Source organism: Colletes gigas, unplaced genomic scaffold (assembly GCF_013123115.1).
Source record: "Colletes gigas isolate AHSC1104 unplaced genomic scaffold, ASM1312311v1 Colletes_gigas_Sc00016, whole genome shotgun sequence".
Classification (NCBI taxonomy): domain Eukaryota; kingdom Metazoa; phylum Arthropoda; class Insecta; order Hymenoptera; family Colletidae; genus Colletes; species Colletes gigas.
In genome coordinates, this window is record NW_025106645.1 from 3050444 (window position 1) to 3069024 (window position 18581).

At 39.4% G+C, this 18581-nt stretch overlaps 1 protein-coding gene across 7 annotated transcripts in view; it reads left to right on the plus strand.

The window, feature by feature from the left end:
• Nucleotides 1-9000: 9000 nt before the first annotated feature.
• Nucleotides 9001-18581, plus strand: part of LOC122400219 (heterogeneous nuclear ribonucleoprotein 27C-like) — a 33641-nt gene continuing 24060 nt past the window's right edge. For 6 of the 7 annotated variants that reach the window (XM_043401567.1, XM_043401564.1, XM_043401562.1 and 3 more), the window contains exons 1-7: nucleotides 9001-9136; nucleotides 10188-10395; nucleotides 10490-10676; nucleotides 12618-12700; nucleotides 13188-13578; nucleotides 15668-15868; nucleotides 17936-18091. In XM_043401567.1, the coding sequence (XP_043257502.1) occupies nucleotides 9099-9136; nucleotides 10188-10395; nucleotides 10490-10676; nucleotides 12618-12700; nucleotides 13188-13578; nucleotides 15668-15868; nucleotides 17936-18091 (1264 nt within the window). In that variant the 5' untranslated portion in view covers nucleotides 9001-9098. The remainder of the gene's footprint in view (nucleotides 9137-10187; nucleotides 10396-10489; nucleotides 10677-12617; nucleotides 12701-13187; nucleotides 13579-15667; nucleotides 15869-17935; nucleotides 18092-18581) is intronic. The other variant, XM_043401569.1, reaches the window with a different exon arrangement.

Below are 18581 nucleotides of genomic sequence, written 5' to 3' on the forward strand. Positions count from 1 at the left end.
TATGTGGTGCCTTGGCCGCCACACTACCCCCCTGCCAGTAATTGGCACAATTACGAAAAATTGACCGACTACATTACCACTACCATTTACTCTATTATATAAAATACGTTATCCTAACTAAGATTTACATTACAGTATTTGAACAGAGTTGAAAAAAAAAGGAATTTACATGGAGTTTAATATATAATACGTAATACCTAAAAATACATGAAAGTACATAAAAGTGATGGATAAAAATAAATGGTATATGATACTTATTATAATAATGCGCAAGCCTTAAGTACTACCGCGTAATTTGAAATCGATCGGGAAAACGTACGCGTCTACCTGAACGCGTAACACGTTGCTGTATAACCGGCGCATTGTCAGGTACGTTTGTTTGTGTGACCGGCTGATTTTCTATGCTCACGGGATCCGGTCTGTTTTCTGCTAGCATATAAGCAGGCTTTAGCCTTTCAATTGATATATTTATTTCCTTACCTCTAATGTTTATTGTAAATGTTTTTTCGCCTCGGCGCACTACGGCGTATGGACCTTCATAAGCGGGTTGTAAAATAGTTTTGGCTGAATCTGTTCGGATGAAAACATGTGTTGAACTGCTAAGATCTTTGAAAACGAATGTACGATTAACGGAATGGCGTGATGCATTAGAGGGACTCAATTTAGAAAAATGGTTGCGTAGTCTATTAGTAAAATCGGAAGCATTTTCTGTGCCTTCCGCTGAATGCGAAGACAAGAACTCTCCCGGTAATCTTAATGGCTCGCCATAAACTAATTCCGCTGAGGTAGCGCCGAGGTCTTCTTTCCAGGCGGAACGAATACCGAGTAGAACCGTCGGAAGTATTTCTGTCCACTTGTCGGATCCGTGGCACCTTATAGCCGACTTGAGCTGTCGGTGAAAACGCTCTACCATCCCATTGGCCGCTGGGTGATACGCCGTTGTGCGAAGGCGTGTGGATCCAATTAAATTGTTCAGCGCAAAAAATAATTTGGATTCGAATTGCCTACCCTGATCGGTGGTAATCCGTACGGGAGCACCAAACCGCGCTACCCAACCGTCATAAAAGGTTCGAGCTACGGTTTGGGCCTCCTGATCGACCATGGGGAAGGCTTCCGGCCACCGCGTATATCTGTCTACACAGGTCAGACAATACCTGAAACCTTCGGACACCGGTAAAATTACTATGTCTAAATGAATGTGTTCGAATCGCGCAGAAGGTTTAACAAATGTAGCCAATGGTGCAGTCACATGACGGGAAATTTTTGATCTTTGGCACGGTATACAGCAACGTGTCCACGTGCGAACATCTCTTTTAATCGACGGCCAAACATAACGTTGCGTTATGAGCTTGATCGTCGCGTTAATACCTGGATGTGATAATACATGTAACATATTAAAAACTGCACGTCGGAAAGGAGGGGTGACATAAGGTCTTACATTCTTAGTCGAAATATCGCAAAAAATTTCGGAAGACGTACCAGGCAACGAGACTTTGCGTAATCGCAGGCTAGATTCGCTATTCAACAACCGCTGCAACTCCTCATCCTGGGCTTGCGATTTTGCCAATTCTTCGAAATTAATCGAGTGGTTAACCGTTTCCACTCTGGACAGTGCATCGGCAACGACGTTGTCTTTACCGGAAATATGTTGAATATCTGTAGAGAATTGCGCAATGTAATCTAGGTATCGGAATTGTCGAGGAGAGCATTTATCTAATTTCTGTTTGAAAGCGAAAGTTATGGGTTTATGGTCTGTAAAAATCGTGAAATGTCTGCCTTCGAGCATATGTTTGAAATGTTTTATTGCTAAATAGATAGAAAGTAGTTCCCGGTCGTAAGCTGAATACTTCTTTTCGGCAGATCCTAATTTCTTAGAAAAGAATGCTAATGGTTGTCGTTCGTTGCCGACGCACTGATGTAAAACAGCTCCTACGGTGTAATCAGAAGCATCGCAGGTAACCGACAATGGAGCGTTGACCGCAGGATGAGAAAGCAGGGTTGCGTTTGCTAAACTATTTTTGGTATTTTCAAAAGCCTGACGCGCTTCCGAAGTCCAGGCTATCGAGGTCTTGCCCTTTAAATTGCCGGCTAGAAGGTCGTTCAAGGGTGCTTGAAAGCGAGCGGCATCTGGGATAAAACGGCGGTAAAAATTAAGCATTCCCAAGTACTGCCTCAAATCCTTCGCGTTTTTCGGAAGGGGAAATGACTTTATGGCTTGTACCTTGCCGGGCAAAGGTTGAGTGCCGCTTTCATTTACCCGATAGCCTAGAAATTTAACTTCTTCCTGTACAATGCCATAATCTTTTAATCGTTTAAATAATAATTCTAAATGGCGCAGGTGATCGGCTTGGGATTCTGAGGCGACCAAAATGTCGTCTATATACGCGTAACAAAAATCGAAACCGCGTAAAATTTCGTCGATAAAGCGCTGAAATGTTTGCGCGGCATTTCGTAACCCGAACGACATGTACGGGAATTCAAAAAGCCCGAACGGCGTTGTAATGGCCGTTTTTCCGACGTCTTCCGACGCAACCGGAATCTGATTATAAGCTCGGACGAGATCTATTGTGGAAAATACCTTTTTGCCACTCAGTTGTTGCGCAAAATCCTCAATGTGACGCACGGGGTATCGGTCGGGAATTGTCCGTGCGTTTAACGCTCTATAGTCACCGCAAGGCCTCCAAGCTTCTTCGCCCTTCTTCGGAACCATATGAAGGGGTGCTGACCACGCGCTCTTCGAAGGACAAGCGATGCCCATCTTCACCATCGCGTCGAACTCTTTCTGGGCAGCCCTGAGCCGGTCCGGTGCAAGCCGCCGCGGCTTGCTGGAAACGGGTGGTCCAGGGGTTGTCTCGATGTAATGCACCGTTTGGTGCGTAGTCCTCATCGGGGTGCCGCTAGGCCGTGTAAGTTCCGGCATCTGCATCAGGAGCTGGTGGTAAACGGTAGTCCCTGCTACTGTCTTCACCGACGGCGTTTCATCCTCGGCTCGTGTTCCGCGGACCGTTAACGACGTGGTCCGATCGACGAGGCGACGATTGCGGATGTCCACCATAAGATCGAAGTGATCGAGAAAGTCTACCCCGATTATGGGTTTTGTAACATCCGCAACCACGAATCGCCACACGAAATCCCGTCGTAGGCCGAGGTGCAGGTTTAACGACACTGTCCCGTAGGTGTTAATTACACTCCCATTCGCCGCCGCCAGCTGGTACTCCGATCTTTCTCGCAATCCGCCTAGCAGGCGGCGCGGAAAAACGCACAAATCGGCCCCGGTATCCACTAAAAATTCCGTCTTCGAGCTGTTGTCTAAGATGAAGAGGCGGCGTGATGCTGGATTTGTGTCGCTGGCCGCCATCAACGACTCCCTAGGTCGTTTCCCTGATCCGTGGCGTTCCAATTGCACGGTGCAACGCACCTCTGCGCGGCCGGACCGAACCGCCAATGGTACCAGCATTTCCCTTGATGGTCCATTTGTCCTCCCGCGGGCCGCTCTCGCGATCGCGATAGAGATCGTCTGCGGTAGCGCGAGTTTGGATGATTTCGGTGGGTCCACCTGCGACGGGAAGATTGCCCCTGGTCCACCAAGGATTCACGGATGGCAGAAATTTCCTGCCTCAAGGAAAGAGCCAATTGTGACATCTTAATGTTTAACATGGCCTCGATGCTCGGGCCCGGCGGGGGTATTTGGCAGGATGCAGACACGCCCGTAATCGCGGCCTCCGTGACGTGTACCCGCGGTGTCATCGTATCCGCAACAGCGTCTGCCAACTCTGCCACCTTATCCAGCGGGGTGTCCCGCTGCGTGGCTAAAATCACCTGCATATTAGCAGGTAGTCGGCCCATCCAAAGCGTCCGCAATACACCGTCCGAAAAAGCCGTACCGGCCAATCCGCGCAGGTGACGAAGAAATTGGGACGGTTTTCTGTCCCCGATTTCCTCGTGTTCCAATAACCGCCGCGTTTTCTGTTCCTGCGACGCACTAAGCCGGCGAATGAACTCATTTTTTAGCGTCGTGTACGGATCCGCGGCCGGGGGATTCATGATAATGTCTCTTACTTCCGCGGCGTGTCGCGCACCTAACGCGCCGAGAATGTACCCGAATTTCGTGGTCTCCGACGTTACATTGGATACCTCAAAACTTCTCTCTACCATTGAAAACCACATCTCCGGGTCTCCCGGACAAAACTCGGGTATCCGTACAGCGACGCGATCAACTGCCAACGGCACACCCGCGGATGTCCCTGCGTTAACGTTAGGGTCAGTCATTTTACCAGTCTTGGTCACAAAAAAAAATAGTTTCACCGCACACACACACCGCGCTTACTATTTGTCAGACCGTGTCCTTTTCTTATGTCCTTAACACTATACACTTATTTCTCTACACTAACTAATATTGTCCGTATACAAAAAATGTCCAAATTTTCTTAAAAAAAACTTTACTTGCGCGGCGAGATCACGTCGGGGTCACCAATGTGGGATCGGGAAGATAATGACTCCGCTCTGTTCCGTTCCGCACAATTTTATTGTTGCTGTCGTACAACGACGTGACTCGTGGTGCGGGTTACGCTCGACTCTCTGGTACGATCATCGCCACCGTACCAAGAGGCCTTCAAAAACAAAAGACGGTCAGAGACGACGACAACGGCTTTTCGGCTCACGCGGCTCTGGTCGTCTCGTGTGCAACCATCGTCTCGTGTGCAACCATACATTGTAGCGGCTTCGAACGGCTAAGGCGTATGTGGTGCCTTGGCCGCCACATAGTTTTTTAACATTTGTTATACTTTTTACTTAACCCGTTAGCTGTGGCGATCTCTTTCATGGCGACATTGTTAAATTATTGGATCAAAAAGGCGGCTTTATTTTATAAAATTAACAATTTTATCACTGATATTTGCTCATATTCAGTAACACTTTGCACGTCGAATACCAATACCGTGATTCTTTCCTAATTTTTTTATAACAAAGTGCACACCTTCGTGAAGGATTGTTTGTTGCTGAACTGCCCGGTATGCAATCCTGGGAAATGTTTTTCGCTCAAGCGTGAAACATTAGATTATTTATACTTTTTATTTGTTTGTTTTATTTCGTTGTGACCTTCAAAGTATGTTTTAGTTTTAACTGAATTTTACGCATGGCGGATATAGTCAAACACAGCTGACTAATTAAAATAGGTTCAGTATCAGTGGAAACCAACCAGCTTTGAGATAACTTTTCGTTTGTTGCGTTCTGATTTCTATGATCTGTGCTACACTGTACACCAACTATGAAAAAATAGTTTTATATAGTTTAAGGGTTTGTCTTCGTGTCCCTAAAAATCTATTACAATAGAACTTTTAATTCTTTACGAAAAAGAATTAAATTTTAAGTTTTAACGCTGTTTCACGAGAATCCCCCTTTAACGAGGTATTTTACCCCAGAACCTTAAAAAAATTGATTCTTTTTTAGTAGGTTGTAAGCTATATTTCACTATTATTTCGAACAGACGACAAAATAATAATTTTTTGAAGCCTTATAATGGTCTTACTCGGTTTTGCACCTCCTCAAACCTCTAAACATCCGATAAAAATAGAACGTTTGCAGACATCGAGTTGATTTTGTTTCCGACGACAGAGATGGTTTCTACTCTTCTCAAGCTCGCGGTACAGTTTACGAAAAGATTCTGTACCTTTTTTTACTCGCGGCAGAATCCTCGCTCGCAGCTTTGAAGTTTCGGAGTACATGTATAACTCGGTGAAAATAAAAAAGAAAACAACGCCTAATATTTCATTCGTACGTTAGCGTCAAAGTATTTTGGGAGTGTTTGGGATCGGGCTCGATGAAACGCTGCGAAAGTTTTTCTTTTTGTCATTTCCTCGAAGCGTCTGGGATTTCGACAAAATTGATATCGTCTTCCACGAGCATTCGTGTTTAGATATGTACAACGAAGGGACCGTGACACGAAACGAACCGTAAAGTCATTTTATTTGCAACGCGTTGTACGGTTCGAGCATCGAGAATCGATCGTCGTGAACTGTTTGGTCTGAACGGAGCTGGGACGTTTCTATTTTTAATCGACGACGGATTATCGATATAGATTACTTAAATTTCGGAGCAAACACGTATCGTTGTACGTGCACACACATGGTCTAAACATAGATCTCGTGACCTTCTAAAAATATTCTTATCTGTCGGGCCGCTTTGCAATCTTGGGAGGAAAAATTCGATTAATCAAACCGTATCGAACTTGTATTTTATTAAGGCACGATTGAAATTAATTTTTCAAAATATTAAATACGGGTATAATTTGAACGCCATTGATCAAGATGGGTGGGTGAAAAAAAAATTGTCACGAACCATTGAAGATAAGGTAGAAGTGTTTGCTTTTCTTTTTAACGAGTACTTTGCGTCGCGTCTAGCCAATTACATTCGATATCGTTTAATTAGCTAGACAAGTACGGTTGATTGTCCGTGATTTGGTTGTTGCACAGCGTGTTAGAGGCTGATAGCGGCGCACACGTGTTTGCCCGGGCAAACGCAAAGAGAAGCACGATGTGTACGCAAGTATGTATGTCGTTAGGGTATTGTGCAACGAGGCACGTATGTAACGTACAATAAACATAAGGAGAACAGTGTGCGTGATCTTCGCGTGTGCTACAAAATGCGGTAAACGTAAACGTTATTGTACGTTGGATAAACAGTAAGAACAGTCGAAGCTGACACGGTGCGGCCTATCGTTCGTAAAGCAGGAACTTCCGTCGAAATAGAAGTGAATTGAACTACCTTTACGCTTCGTGAGTTTAATATTATCTCCCGTATGCCACGCTCGATCCTTGTTCGACCGGAACGATCGGATTAAGACGCGAAGGAGCGACGTAGGTGTGCTTGAAAAATGCCAGAACGACAAGCTAAATATCGCATCGGGTGGGTCGCGACTCGAATCATTGACCTCTGACTCGAGATTTTTCAATTTAAAATAACAAAACTTCTTTCAGTAAAGACAATTTCAATTCTGTTGTTCCTGATTTTCTTTTCAACTCGGCTTATAGAATCGCTCCATAAATAATATCCTTTGTTTGTGTTCTTTTTTTTCTTCTTAAAACTGTATTATTTCTCTTTGGATCTTATCAAATATTCTGCCGATGGGTGGAATCCTAGAGTCGAGAACGTTGTGTGTTCGCAATGAAAAACTCAAATCCAATTGTAGTCCAGTATTAATAGTATACGATACAGGCGGCTGGATAGGATATTTCTGGGCTTGTACTGCGTTAATTTTCGGTGAAATTGATTTAGCTCGATGGATGATTCAGTCGAAGTGGGCGAAGTCTACTAAAGGCGGGGCATGTTAAATAATCTTATTTTTAGCTGCTCGAGGAAATCCATTGGCCGGAAAGACGGAGAAAACAGACGAACTAATCCCTAGAATTCTACACATGTGATGGTTTCCGTTTGGAACGCATCCCCGGTAGGATTTCTCGACAATGTGCACGGTTTATAGCGTCTCGGAAAGTCAGTCATCGCTGACAACATATGGGGGAACACAAGGATGCAGACGACTTGTTGACTCACGTGAAGTAGGAACTGGGAACAGACTTTCGTTGTTCGTGTACCTAACAGTTAAAAATTCGCCTAAAATCGCGTCAATTTCCTTACGGAGAAATTATTTTTAATATAAGTTTTCGACGAACGTTCAATTGCACGGGTTTCTTTTATCGCAACTTTATCAGATAAGAGGATTTCTGTATAGCGTGAATAATTTAAACGCAAAGAAAACAAGTATATTCACGGAATATTAAATCAATTAAATTATTCCCATAATAATATGATCTTATGCTTGTTAATTAAAAAAATTAGCTTTCTATAACAATCAAATTTATTAACATGTTTACTGTCATACAAGTTATCCCTATCTAAGGATATGCCAATGGGGTTATTAAAAAGTTTACAAGTATTAAGACAATTCTATAATAAGTGTTTTAAAGACACGCAGATTTGAAACGCCGACCACCAGTGACCACCATGGCAGTCACCGTGTTAACGAAAGTATACATACGTCATGTTTCCTGTGATATTAATACTGCCACGTCTTTGTATTTTGCATCCAAATTCAGCAAACCGTGTTTAATTAAACTTCACGGTAATAACGTCTGAAATTACGTAGACTTAATGTCTTCCATCGTTCTACATGAGTGCCTTATGAAATTATTACCGGTAGAAAGAGTAATACATTGCACAATGTGGTGGTTCTTATGCATTATGCAACAGCTAGAAGATTGCGTTGTGTGTAAGAAGAAAATGATTACTTTGTTCTTTTCTTTAACAAGATTAGGAATTTATGATAAGCGTGAGATATTTCGCCCCTAAGTAATTCGTTTGTTTGCAAAGATCCGCGTTTTCCCAACGAAATGGAAAGATTATTACATTTGAGTTAGCAATGTGCTTTCGGAGTCGGATAATAGATCATTTAAATCTTGCCGCTAATCTCAGAACAAAATGGCGGGAATCAGCTATGTGACGACAGATCGTTGACCCATACGCACTACTGTATTCAACTAATATATTGACTTGCGTGTATATTCCATTCAATCTCCCATATTACAAGCAATAAATTATTGTCAAGTGTTTTATCAATTGTTTGCTTGAGAATTAGACACACTGACAATATGCGATATCTCTCTCAGGACCGTATCGGTATGAAACTTATTAATAATGCATCATGAATAAAAGAGCACGAATTATGAATTTCAGTAATATTGTAACTTTATAATTATGAAAATAACGTTTCTACTTCATCGAATAAACGTCATTCGTATAAAACTAAACATATTTGTGTAGCGTGTGTAATGTTAAATAAAAAATAACGCGGAGGGTTATAGTTCTTGCCTGATCAGGGGCCCCAGATTTTTCTATCTTCGTACCTGAGTCGCGACCGTTCACGGTTGCTGATTTGACTAGTCAGTCGGCGGAAGTGACGCGAGTCGCTTCGTTACGTTTACATTCTGTTCTCGACGTCGCGTTCATTGTGGGGAGCCATTACCCTCGTCCGCGCTAAGCATCGTGCCATATTCCCATTCGCGCCCTAATACTAACAACATTCTCGTAGTTTTAAGTGAAATATTATGAGAGTGAAGACCGAAATGGACGACGACGAAAAGGGGTGAGTACAAATTGCGTATAGGCAGCCGTTTGTGGACGGTTTTACACGCGAGAAATTCGATCGGGACGCGTTCACGGGCCGTCGAGTTTATTGCGTGGGAACTCCATTTGCGCGTTGCAGTTAGCTCGTATCTTTCGCTTCTCCTTTGATGTTCGCTCGATCTTTGGGCTAATCGCTTATCCGCATGTCGTAAAACGTCATCGAATCTCGCTTATTGTGGAAATCGCGCAATACGAACGCGAGGCCAACCTTTTTCCCCCCTAGAGCATCGAGCGTTTGAATGTGTAGTTTTTCTCGCGAGGGGGGAATAATTCATCGATGCCGGTTCTTTGCACGGTGCTTGACTCGTGTGCCCGGCTCCTTTGATCCGGCAAACGATCCATTCGTTTTTGAGGAAACCTATTTACATGAAAATAAAGTAACGTCGAACGACAAAAATTATAGATTTTTCGATTTATTTCACCATGAAACTACGCTACTGCATCGTTGCTCGATGCATCTTTCGGCTTTAGATTCTCTATTTTTATGTTCTATATTCTGAAAGATCAGAGTGCATTTTGATATACTCCCTCGTTGCGTAGATTTTCTACCCGCACGCGCTTGTTTAACTGCAAATATGGGCAGGTATTTGCGTATACGTCAACTTTTACGTAAATTTACGCTACTGTTAGGATGAAAAATATGTTAAGGAGCGTTATGCGCATTATTAAGTTTGTACGGCTGAAGCTTATATCTCGTGTTAGTTTGTAAATGTAATTTATGCACTTTTCATGAATAAAAAATGATCTTTTCATTCAAAATATTTTGTTTCCTATTTAGTATCACGTTAATTTGCACTTATTGATTTTTACGCTTTCTTAGTATTAGTTTTACACTCAAAATTAAATGAAATTTTTGATTAATTATTTCAGTTTAATTTATTTTAAAGAAAATTGTATTGAAAATATATAGTGTATCAATTACAGAGTAAATATTCCTAAACTATATCAGTTATGTAATCGTAGTCTCTATATTCATGTTAATCGTAATTGGTTACATGTTTATGTTTTAGAAAGCTGTTTGTTGGCGGTTTGTCCTGGGAGACAACACAAGAAAATCTTCAGCGTTACTTTGGCCGTTATGGCGAAGTAATTGACTGTGTTGTTATGAAAAACAGTGAGTCTGGTCGCAGTCGCGGGTTTGGATTTGTAACATTTAGTGATCCAGCTAATGTCCCTTTGGTTCTTCAGAATGGACCCCATCAACTCGATGGACGCACGGTAAGCATTTGTTTTAAGATTAACAAGTATCACCATTTCAGTACATAAGGAAATAGTAAAACATTTAAAGTGTTGTTTATTTTTTGGGTTACAGATCGATCCTAAACCCTGTAATCCACGTACTCAACAAAAGCCAAAGCGTAGCGGAGGCTTTCCAAAAGTTTTCCTCGGTGGCTTACCAAGCAACGTGACAGAGACAGATTTGAGGTCTTTCTTTACTCGTTTTGGCAAGGTTATGGAAGTTGTCATAATGTATGATCAAGAAAAGAAGAAATCAAGGGGTGAGTACATCATAAAATATTTATTTACACACACTAGCATTGTTTTAAGTAGTTTCCATAGAAATAAATTTGGTACTTTAAAGAATAATAATTAAAAACCATGGTGTACAGTTTCCTATATATTATTATATATATTTGTTTATTTAGTATGGGAACTACAAAAAACAATAATTCGTAAATTTATAGTTGGTTATTTTTGTCATTTTGTTTATTGCGTGATCAGGAATATAGTCAGAATTCTTGAAATAAATATACCCCCAATACCATAACGCAAGTAGCCTGTTATGACGAGCATTATACAAAAAATAATGCATATATCGTACAGTACGTGCAAACCATAATATTTTGTATATATAGAATCAAAAATTCTGACTTGAATGCAGCACACCCATTTAAAGTACAATATTAAAATTTGATCCAATTATTAATATAAAGGTTAAATATGAATATTAGAATTAGCAGGTAATTAGTCAAACGGTGAATATGTTTCTATGCTTAGGCCAGTGAATAATAAATGGTCATTGGACTTCCCTTGCTTGATTACCCTTTTTTTTAACGACCCTGCTCTTGTTTCCCTTAATAATTATAATTAATACATCCTGATTTATAGACTTCTTAATTAATATTGTTTGTTTTTGACATAGAGTTATGAAATACTTTAAGGTCCTCTCCATACATTGAAACTTATATGCATTATACATGGTTATTTATGTAGCATTCTTATCCTACTTTGCTACTCTCAATAATTCGCCTTGTCTTACCTTAAAGAACATTAAGGTACTTTATGTTACATTAAATTACATTAAATGTATTTATACATATTGTGATTTTTGGCTAAGTTTTGTTAAGAATAGAATATTAAGTACATAAGTTAAATGTACATAACTTAAGTCGAAGTTAAGTTACTAGTAAGATACGTTGTAAATCCTATTTTTATTAGATATTATCCATCTATTATCTTATCCATTGATTAATAATCTCATTTAATTATACTTATCCTTAACTGGTATATATTATATAAAAAATTAATCTTAAATATTAGACTACAGTTTATAATTACTATATCTTTACATAAATTAGGATAATATTAATTTCAGTGGCTTTTTAGTAAACAAACAAATTTTTGCCTTAACATTGGTATCCTTATGATTAAACATTTAGTAGATATCCATGTTTACTGTGACAGATTCTATTTCTTTTTTTCTTTGAATATTTATTCATATTTGGTGGCTGCATTCAAGAAGTTAGTGTGCTCAAGTTCGACCAAACTTTCTTCCAAGCATCTTGTTTTTTTAAAAATATCAATTGCTTTTTACAATTAAAGTTTCAGTGACATGCATTTGACAAATATTTACTAGTTTAATGTTTTAAGAGTTTCTGTTAATTATGATTATTAAAAAATTTTATGAAAGGAATATAACATGTTTGTTAATATAACACATATGTTTAAACGACATTATGTTGATATTGTATAGTTTTGAACGTATAATTTCCGTTCGTTTTACAATTTAAGAGGAACGTAGTTAAAAAGCTTCTTTAAATCAGCCATCATTAATTTTTTAGATTAAGTATTTTAAGCTTTATGAACATATAAGGTGAATAGTAATAATAAGTACTCACAAATTTTAGAAGGTGCATGTTTTTATTGGTATTAAAATTACATGTAATAAGTATTATTTATAAATTATTAAAAATATACCAAAATTAAAACTAACGACTACCATTATCATTGATGCAACAAAAGTAATTAATTAGATGTAATGGACTAGTTTTGTACAAACAAAAGTGTACAAAGAAAAAATTGTAACGTTGATAGTATAATACGAGGATACAAATTCAGGAGTCGGGGTTATTATTAAAAAAAAAAAAAAGAAAAAAAAATATATTTGTTGTATAAATGTATGGGGCAATTTTTGATATACTGTCACGTTTGGACGACAGGATTTGGCTTTCTCAGCTTCGAGGATGAAGATGCGGTGGACCGGTGCGTAGCGGAGCATTTCGTCAACCTGAACGGAAAACAGGTATAGCATACCTACACACTAGCATATACATTATTAGATTACTGTAATGTAAAATAATAATAAGTACGACTGTTAGTATAATTTACTATTATGTACCACATAGCTTTATATACATTAATGTTAGTTATAGTACTTATTTTATTTTACACAACTTTTTCATACTGTGTTAGCTTAATGGCTGTATGCTTAGTTACTATTATATAAGCGTCAGTTGAACAAAAGAAGATTTAGAATACCATACATTATGCGTTATATAAAAGATAAAAAATTAGAATATATTTAGAATTTATGTAAGACTTGGCGAGTTTAAAAAATAACTTAAACGACTGTATACTTATAAAAGGAGGAAATTTATTAAGGCAACAATGGAATTGTTTTGGTTCTATTCAAAGTTGGAGTCCTATCGCATAATTTTTGTTAGTTACAATTACAGTGAGGTATGTGGAACTGACATTTCATAGGATCTTCTCTATTTTTCTTGTTTCAGGTTGAGATCAAGCGTGCAGAGCCACGGGATTCTTCTAGTAAAATGAACGATAGTCATCAGGGACAGTGGGGTCCACCGCAACCGGGTGGACCTCCAATGGGTATGGCTGGGAATATGGGGCCAATGGGTGGCCCGAATGGACAAATGGGTGGACCTATGATGGGTGGCCCGATGGGCCCACCAGGGAACATGATGCAGCAGTATCAGGGGTGGGGTACTAGTCCTCAAACTGGTGGATACGCTGGGTACACTACTCAGTATAATTCTCAGGGTTGGGGTGCACCTCCTGGTCCGCCACAACAGCAACAAATTCCACCACCACCACATCATCAGTGGAGTAGCAGTTACAACGTCCAACCTGCAGCAGCTACTCAAGGTTATGGAAGTTATGGTGAGTTGTTAAGACATAGTTCGATTTTATATCTTCTAATTCTTCGTTTCTTTTTATCGAAATTCGAATTCACGAATTTGATACAATAATACCTATGAATACATTTTAAGTTCGAGGCGATAAAGTGTATCTTGATCTCGATGCTTGATTATACTCAGTTGAAAATTCAGTACATCGTAGCTTTCGATCAAATGCGCGATGTAATTTCTAAAGTTCAGAGTGTAATTTTATTTCCCGTGTGATAGGGTATAATTGTTATATTTATATATATACAGCCTTTTAATTGCAACGAGTTGAAAATGGTGGCAATGTTGACTTTAAAATTCGTATAACACTGTTTCGATGATAATTCATTTTGTGATTGTTTATTCGCCGATGTCAACACCATTTACGCATTTGTTAGGACAACACACGATAAGGTCATAGTTATAAAGATTAACAATAACTTTGATCCTGTCCTCTCCCCCTCCATCCTCCTTGGAGATGTTAGGAGAAGAAAGAGAAAGATAAGAACATGAGAAAACAAATACCTATAATGTACGATTATCACTTTTATTTCGCGATGCCCCCTGGAGGTTATATTATGGAAAGAGAATACAAATAGGACATCATAAATATCAAATGAATGTCAAATTATGTCAATTTAGGCCAATTAATCGCTCGATACGTATATATATATTAAATATCGCGTGTTTCCCGGTACGATTACAATTTGCGTTTGAATACTAGGCTTCACATATAATCTCTTTACGATGTAATAGTTTCGCCATTTGTATAAACAGAAATGCAGTCATTATTCCACAGTTAGCATATAATAACAGAATTTTATACATGTATTTTTCTAAGTTAGAACTTCCTCTTCCCAGAGTCTGAATTGACATAATAAACACTTTCAAAACATTGGACCTCATAATCTTATCTGTAAAGTTTGTGCTTGATTGTCTATTGTGAGAGCCAAGCACGAACGTTTTAAGTCGAACGATATTGAACGACTAGCGTTAAAAAGGCTAGATAAAAAAAAAAACATTTCATAAGCAAAATTAACCCATTTAAGTGCCAAGACTGCAACGAGCGGGCAAGTTTTATAACGCGCGTTATGAATTTAAAATACCTACATTCATAGAAACATACCATTCAATAAATTTGCCTTCACTGTTCTGCAGAAGATACTATCATCACATTATTTCAGAAGAGAAGATTCCGAGGTAAGTTCACCATTAGCGATAGACATTATACAAAAGTGATTGAAACGCTTTGGAGTCTGTTGCTTAAAAGTCCACATATCTTTTCCAGCAGTTCTAGAATCGTCAGCAGAAAAACGGTGAGCATGTGCTCGCGTTTTCTTTTCTTTTCTTTTTTTTTTTTTAAAATGTTTCTTTTACAAATATCATAATTCGATTAAAAACACCGCTCACCGGTGCATGCTTGGCACTGAAGTGGTTGACCAAGTTGGGGTACGTTTACACTGCCGCGACGAGTCGCGCGCGTTTCGATAAACGGCTCAGAATACACTTGAACCACTTAAAAATGAAAACGAGCACGACGAACATCAGGTTTTTATATGTTCACGAAAGAGGAAACTTCCAAGCGTCCCTTTAGCAGCGAAGCTCAAGTTTTAAACTTGAAACGTAAGATTTACCCTTGTTTTGCAAAGTATAATGTCGATCAGTATGTAAATAATTGTAATGGCAAGCATTAAATCTTGGCCCAGAGCTTCTTGGCCTCGTAGCTTGATTCTTTTTTAAAAAGAGAAGAAAATATGGTTTGGTAGTGTTACGCTATGGGAATTTATTGTTTATAATAAACTGTACTAGAAATGGGCTTGAATACTATTTACGCTCTCGTACCTTTCTTGAGAACGCTCGACTCAGAACTATGAGTTTTGCTTACTTTCGAACGCAAGATCGTCGTTTATGACGAGAAATCCTGAATCGGGGGATCGGTGTTTCATGGAAGCAGGCTCGTTTCAAGGGTTTCAGGCGTGTTCTGCGAGAAAGCAGTGTCGCGGCAGTGTAAACGTACCCTGAAAAAAAGCATAAGAAGACGACGGTGGTCGGTGACACGTGTTTTGTGTGGTTGATGATCGCAGGTGGGCCGGCGGCGGCCGCTTCAGGGGGCTACGGGCCCACGGCGGGTACTGGCGGGGCTGCGGGGGGCGGGCCCGGGGGTTCCTGGAACTCCTGGAACATGCCACAGAATGGGCCTCCTCCTGGGACCCAGCCACCACCTCAGCCCCCTCAGCCCAACTCCTCGCAGCCCAACTCCAACTCGAACCCCTCTGGCCCGCAGGGTGAGTCTTCAAGCTCAGTCAAACAAAGTCTTTCCTCTTTCCACCCTTTCGCATCATACAGCTCCAGTTTCACCTATTCGAGCCTAACTACAAAAGTCATCTACTGTTTCGTTTTCTGATTTTCTTTTTTCTCTTTTCAAGTTTTGTCGAATCGAGCCCCAGTCTTTTTTCGCGTCTCATTGTTGGTCATTTGCACTTTTAACGTACAGAGGCTCTTTTCCTTCGTCGGCGATCGACAGTTCACGATTTATTTAAATGATCGATTTGTCGGTTTACATCGTGCCCGGCATGACTGTGATCCTAGTGGCGAGATCGCGTTGCCTGATACCTATCGTTCGAAGGCGTTAAGGATGCATTTATCGAGACGATGTCGTGTCACTAGGGTGATATTAACGGTCCGTTGCCTTGTTAACAAATACTAATGCGTTTTTGGCTTTTGGGTTTTACGGAAGAGACGAGCTTTTGTGCATAGGGGTTGGAAGAACAGAAATATTCGTGTCTTTTAAGTGTATTATAAACGAGACGAGATTTATTTCCTTTTTTTTTTCTTACCGAATAAAATATTGTCCCACCAATACCCGCGAGATCCTGTATGATTCCAAATTCTTCCAATACTTGCAGATTTATTAGATTAGTTTGTTAATCGACGATCCTGATTTTCGTGTTTCTAACGCTTGATTTGTTGCGTGCAGAATTTCAGAAGCATGTACCTTTCGATCGTACGAATTATAAATATGTATTTGAAATTGGAAGAAGTTTATATATATATATTATAGCAGCAAAAATTTGAAATATTTAGACGTAGACATAACATCAGATTGGAGCTACGCTTAGAATACTTCTTATGCTTATTATTGTTAGTTAGTAAATTGTAGTAATCATCCGAATTTCGCACTTATTCATCCGTTCATTTCACTTCTTAATTTATGGTTTTTTTATTGTTTTTTTTTGTTTAAATATCTTGTTACCTTTTCGTCCTATGCGAACCAATACAAGTATTTTCTTTCTACTTATTGGTTATTTTTTCTTTACTTTTCAATAATACCTCCTAGAAACAATAGCTGGCCAGTACCCCTTTAATAAGTTATTCTTTTAAATATTTCCACTAGTTGATTACTGTCGTGGCACTATTAGAAATAGAGTAGGTATTTGGAACTAATTTTTCAAATGTCTCTATGTATGTTCCATTGTAAGACGTTGTTGTAAAAAGTTAAAGATTCAATTTTTTCCGAAAACGATTGATTCACAGTAATGTATGATAGTGCAATCCTACTCTCGCTCCTTTCATTTCCTTTATTGCCTACCAGCAGAACTTGCGACGAATTTATGTCTTAATATTCCACGTTCAGCAATTCTCAGTTACTCAAAATTAATTTCCTATAAAAGAAACGAGTTAATTTTCTAATAAATAAGCGTGCAGTATTTCGCTTAATATCGGAACAATAATAGGCATAAATTCGTCCTTGAAACTCTGAGATCAGTATTATTTTCTGCTTGTTCTGTGTAATAAGTTTATTTCCCTGGAAATCCTTTACGAAAATTACTTTTATGTAAGAAACGTTTGTAATTGTCCACAAAGCATATAACGATTATCGAACAGCAAACCGAGAAAAATGTGCTTTAAGTTTCCAAGTCTTAAACGTACTGGTCTCAGCATTTTGTATAAATATAATTACGCTATTTTAAATACACGAACACACACAAACACACACTAACGTATTTGTAAATAAGTAAAAAAAAAAATACTCGAGATATATTTTTAGATACTTTTTTTCATTTGTTAGAATTTTACGGAAAGCGAATTGGCTTTGTCCTCCCTTCACACGATTCGCAGATCTTTCAAATGCATGCTCAGAGTATTTTATGAACGCTCTTCTCGATCGTAGATGGCATAGTTAAACCGGTCGTATTAGCGATTATAAATATATAAATATATATATGTATACACCGTCGACGAAAAGTATCAAAAATGTATCTTTCGTTATCAGAGTAGTTTCAGCTTTTAAATAATTTAGGCGGGATAAGTGGCGTGGGTGGGTAATGTCACGTTGAAAATCAATGTTCCAGGTGATATGTATTCACGACAGACCACCGGCTCAGGTGCACCTGGATCCAGTAGCAGTTCAGCTAAGACTCCGGATTATACTGGGTACTCCGCATATGGTAATTACGCTGACACCAGTTATCCTCAGCGTTCATATCAGGGAGGAGAAAGCAACCAAGGTGGGTATGCCGCCAGCGCCCCTAAACCCCAGCAAGGCTTTGATTTCAAAGAGTGGCAAACTTCATGACCATTTTAATTGACCCGTGATGGAGAGATGCGCTGAATGGCTTGGCCTTGCTCGTGGGTTATTTCTTATTACATATTCGGGGAAAACGCAACTTGTATATCGATCGTGAATCTGTGCTCGGATCTGGGACGTTCTTTGCAATTTTTGCTCAAAACGGGACGGGGGTGGGAAGAAAAAAAAAAAAAAATAGCAACGAAGATCATGTTTCGAAACATTGGCACGTTGGCGTTCGATAGATTCGATGAGTTTTTCTTTCAGAGAGTCTGAAAATTAATAGTTTAATAGTGTATCTGGTATTGCTTACAGAGTTACGTTTGGATCAGTGTATCATAGTTTTTGGTGATTTTTTTTATCTTCGTCGTCGATTTCACGGTTTGTTTTTTAGGCAAAGAATGTCTCAACCGAGCCAGCATGTCGTTCGC